At 37.6% G+C, this 4266-nt stretch overlaps 1 protein-coding gene across 1 annotated transcript; it reads right to left on the bottom strand.

Annotated features, from left to right (window-relative positions):
- Positions 1-3056: 3056 nt before the first annotated feature.
- Positions 3057-4001, bottom strand: LOC100958633 (olfactory receptor 10A3-like). The gene has a single exon (XM_003781503.1). The coding sequence runs from the start codon at positions 3999-4001 to the stop codon at positions 3057-3059; it is 945 nt and encodes a 314-aa protein (XP_003781551.1).
- Between the last annotated feature and the right edge of the window lie 265 nt (positions 4002-4266).

The raw sequence follows: 4266 nt of genomic DNA on the forward strand, positions 1-4266 counted from the left end.
CTAAATTACTCCTGATCAGTCTTCTTGCCTGCCTGCATTCAAACAGCAAGTAGCACCAAAAATAATATAAAAACACAGAACCATCTCCAAAAATTTAAACCACAATGAGCCCTCCACTATCAATAGTCAGGAATTAAATATACTGTTGCTTCATAAACACACAGTTTTGAGACTTAGAAGTTTGACACTTGCAAAATTACTTATATTGTATTTCAATTATACACATTTTTTTTTTTTTTTTTTTACTGACTGTAACTTTTTTGCCCAGGCTAGAGTGCCATGGCCTCAGCCTAGCTACTAGCATCCTCAAACTCTTGGGCTGAAGCACTCAACCTGCCTCAGCTTCCCAAGTAACTGCTAGAGATACCCACCACACCCACTCCATTTTTCTATATTAAGTAGAGATTGAGTCCTGCTTTCTTCAGATTGGTCTCCAACTCCTGAACTCAAGCAATCTTCCCACCTTTACCTCCCAGAGTGCTAGAATTATAAACATGATCCACCAGGCCCAGCTTTCAACTGAATAAGATTTTATATCTACAAATAGATAGAGATAGACAGACAGATGATTGATGGTAGGTAGATAGATAGATAGATAGATAGATAGATATAGCCAAAGGGTAACAATTTTTTTTTAGTTTGACACTTTCTTTTTTATTGTTTCAGGTTCACTGAGAGTACAAAGAATTAGGTTACACTGCTTGCATTTGTTAGGTAAAGTGTCCTGCCCCCAAAAGGTATGTCATATAGTATAACCCCCATTCCCCTCCTCCTACCTTCTCCCCACTCCCATCTTTCCCCGTCCCCCACCTTGAATTGATTTGAGTTTTTCTCTTATGTGGGTATGTAGCAATGGTTCTCAACCTTTCTAATGCCACTGCCCTTTAATACAGTTCCTGTGGGTTGCAATCTACAGGTTGAGAACTGCTGTTAGAGGATATGAATTTCTTTCACAAAAGTCTTGTTCTCGTGTTTTTAGTTGATGATCAGCCCAAGACCATCCAATGACTATGGATCACTACTCAGCTTCAAACACAAAGAAAATGTGGATGACTTCTCTAACCTTGGGAAGGTATTCAGGACCTCCCAAAAGGAGAGGAATTCAGAATTTCAAACTACTCTTACTATGCATATTATAGGTGGAATAAGATACTAGATGTTCCCTGAATATTAAAGTTATTCCTAACTCTGAAATATTGGAAATCCATAACAAACATTTCATAGTTATTGTCACAGAAAAGAAAACAGCCCCTGTTGCTGACCTTATCCCCCTATAGAAAGAGGCCCATAATCATGGAATGGAACTGAGAAAACCAACCACTACCTTTCAGATGTCCCAAGGCTCCCTCCTGACCAATCTCTGAGACATTTTATCTTTGCCTGAGTCCCCTGACCATCCCATACCCTGAGTCTGCTCCAAGCTAACATCTTCCCACAGACCACTCTCTATTAACAGAAAAACAATTTGTTAAGCACCTATTATGTCCCAGGCACTCTCTTAGGCAGGTCATACACAGTGGTGAACAAATGCATACAATCATTATCCTCATAGAGCTTATTGTTAAATGTGGTGATCAAACAATGAACATGTCACACATTTAAATGTATGAAGAAAGTTCAAGTTGATAAGCCCCTTAGATGGGAAAAGAGACAGATAAGATTTACAAGGAGGACTTGACATTAACCAGGGAACTATAAATGAATAATTACAAAGAATGTCAAAGCAGGCTTTTATTTCACAGTGAAGTTACCTATTGCAGACTGATCCACAGTCCTTTTAGGGAAAGATTAAACAGTAGCTCCTTTCATCTCTCCAAGTCATGCTTACGGTATCGGAGCTTCGAATTAGGAAACACTTCTTGATCAACTTGATTAGCAGAGGAACTCCCAATTATCTTCCACAAAAATCTCCTCTACCTTAGGTGTTTTTCATTCTCCCACCATTCTATTCTGCAAGCATGAAATATTCAAACGTTGCAACAGGCAAAGCTATTCATTCTGGAAAAGGCCACTGAGTTAGTGACCTGCTTCAAGGAGTATAGACAATAGGCATGAGTAACTAATTATGTTTGTTTTTAACAATACACAACAAGATGCATCATTTTTTTTTCCTACAATAAGGGTCTGGGAAGCCTTGGCCTACAAATGGAAATTTAACAAATTTCCACTAAAGTGGTCTATAAGTATAAAAAATACTATGAGGTGAGATTTCAGGAAAAGTTCCATGTAGTTCTCTGGTCACCAACATTGGATGAATATTTGGAAAAATACCCAGAGAAATTTCCTTTTGGATTACAATCTGTGTGAGTCCATGAAGCAGAACCATTTTGCAGCCCCAAAATAGATACACAGTTTTTACTTATTCATGGAACATATTTTTACTCTAGAAATAAAAACTTCATCAATCTATGTGTTGGTCTCTTGAAAATATACCTTGTTAGCAAAGCACAGTGGCCTTTCACTTAGTCTGAAGCAGCTACAATAATTTTGAAAAGTAACTCCACAATATCTATCAAGATTTATAAGCACATATACCCTACCTTAACAGTCCCAGTTTAACAAATATATCACACATGTATAAAGATATCAGTACACATGAACATATGCAGCAAAGGGTCTATTCAAGCAATGACTTTTTTTATTTATTTATTTATTTTTTTTTTTTTTTTTTTTTTTTTTTTTTTGCAGTTTTGGCCGGGGCTGGGTTTGAACCAGCCACCTCCAGCATACGGGGCTGGCAGTGTACCCCTTTGAGCCACAGGTGCCACCCACAAGCAATGTCTTAATGACAATAATTCCATAATGATATGGAAGTTTGTAATAGAGAAGCAGATGAATAAACTGTTGTATGATATGTTATGAGAACTCATGTGTCTATTGAAAACAAATGACAGAAATATTTTACTGAAATGGAGGAATCCCTAAAATACTTTAAAATGTGAAAAACTCAAAAAATTAAACACCTTCACATCAGAAATGAAATAGCTTTTTATCATTTCTTAAATTTAATGTACAATAGGGCATTAACCAAATATTACATACCTACTGAACCACAGTCAGACTACATGTAAAAACACTTTTCTTTGGCATATTTTTATCAAAGCCCTTTTCATCTCATTATTTCTCAAAGTGTAGATAAGTGGATTCAGCAGCGGTGCAAGCAGTGAGTAGACCAATGACATCAGTTTCTTAATTTCTGGTGAGTAGCCAGATTTGGGTTGTAAATAAGTAAGGTTGGCTGTGCCATAGAAGAGGGTCACAGATGTGAGATGAGAGGCACACATGGAAAAGGCCTTTTGCCTCCCAGTGGTTGATGGCATCTTCAAGATGGCATAAAGAATTCGAATGTAAGACAAGAGTATCAACAAGAATGGAATCACACCAATCAAAATGGTACCTATGAAGGCATATATTTCAAAGAAAAATGTGTCTGCACATGCAAGGTCTAGCACTGCTGGAGTTTCACAAGATATATGATTAATTTCATTGGAGCCACAGAAAGGAAAACTAAATACCCATGTGGTCTCCATAGTAGCCCCCATGATCCCTGAGACCCACGAGAATATCATTAATGCCAGGAAAACTCTTCTGTTCATAATCACTGGATAGTTCAGAGGATGGCAAATTGCAGCATATTGGTCATAAGCCATTGCTCCCAGGAGAAAACATTCAGTAACACCAAAAAGAAGAACAAAATACATCTGAGCAAAACAGCTGGCAAAAGACATCACAGTTTTCTCAGTAGAGAGGACCACCAGCATTTCAGGCATGATGACTGCACTGAAACTCACTTCCACCACAGATAAGTTCAGGAGGAACAGGTACATGGGAACATGGAGGCTCTTGTCCAGGGAGATGACAACTATAATGATGGCATTTCCCATCAGGGTCACCAGGTAAATAACCAAGAAAACCCCAAAGAGTGGCTCTTGGAGTTCAGGAAAAGTAGAAAAGCCCAGGAGAGTAAATTCAACCACTAAGCTTTGATTTTGTCTTTTCATTTTCAGTTAGTGGAGCCCTATTTTCACATTATGAACATAGTATGTAAAGTCTATAACAAAGTCACAGACCAGTTTCCAGAAATTCATGCCAGAAGTCAGAAGCGGAGCTCATTCTGTCGAAATTGATTTGGCAATTTTGGAGAATGGCCAATGTTTTAGAATAATGAATATTTTTCATAGAATGGGAAAAGTGAAGAATTCTGGCTCAGAAATATCATTTAATAAGTACTATCAAAGTTCTATTTCAGTTTTTACACTCTGTAGT

Source organism: Otolemur garnettii, unplaced genomic scaffold (assembly GCF_000181295.1).
Source record: "Otolemur garnettii isolate 467f Iridium unplaced genomic scaffold, OtoGar3 scaffold00001, whole genome shotgun sequence".
Classification (NCBI taxonomy): domain Eukaryota; kingdom Metazoa; phylum Chordata; class Mammalia; order Primates; family Galagidae; genus Otolemur; species Otolemur garnettii.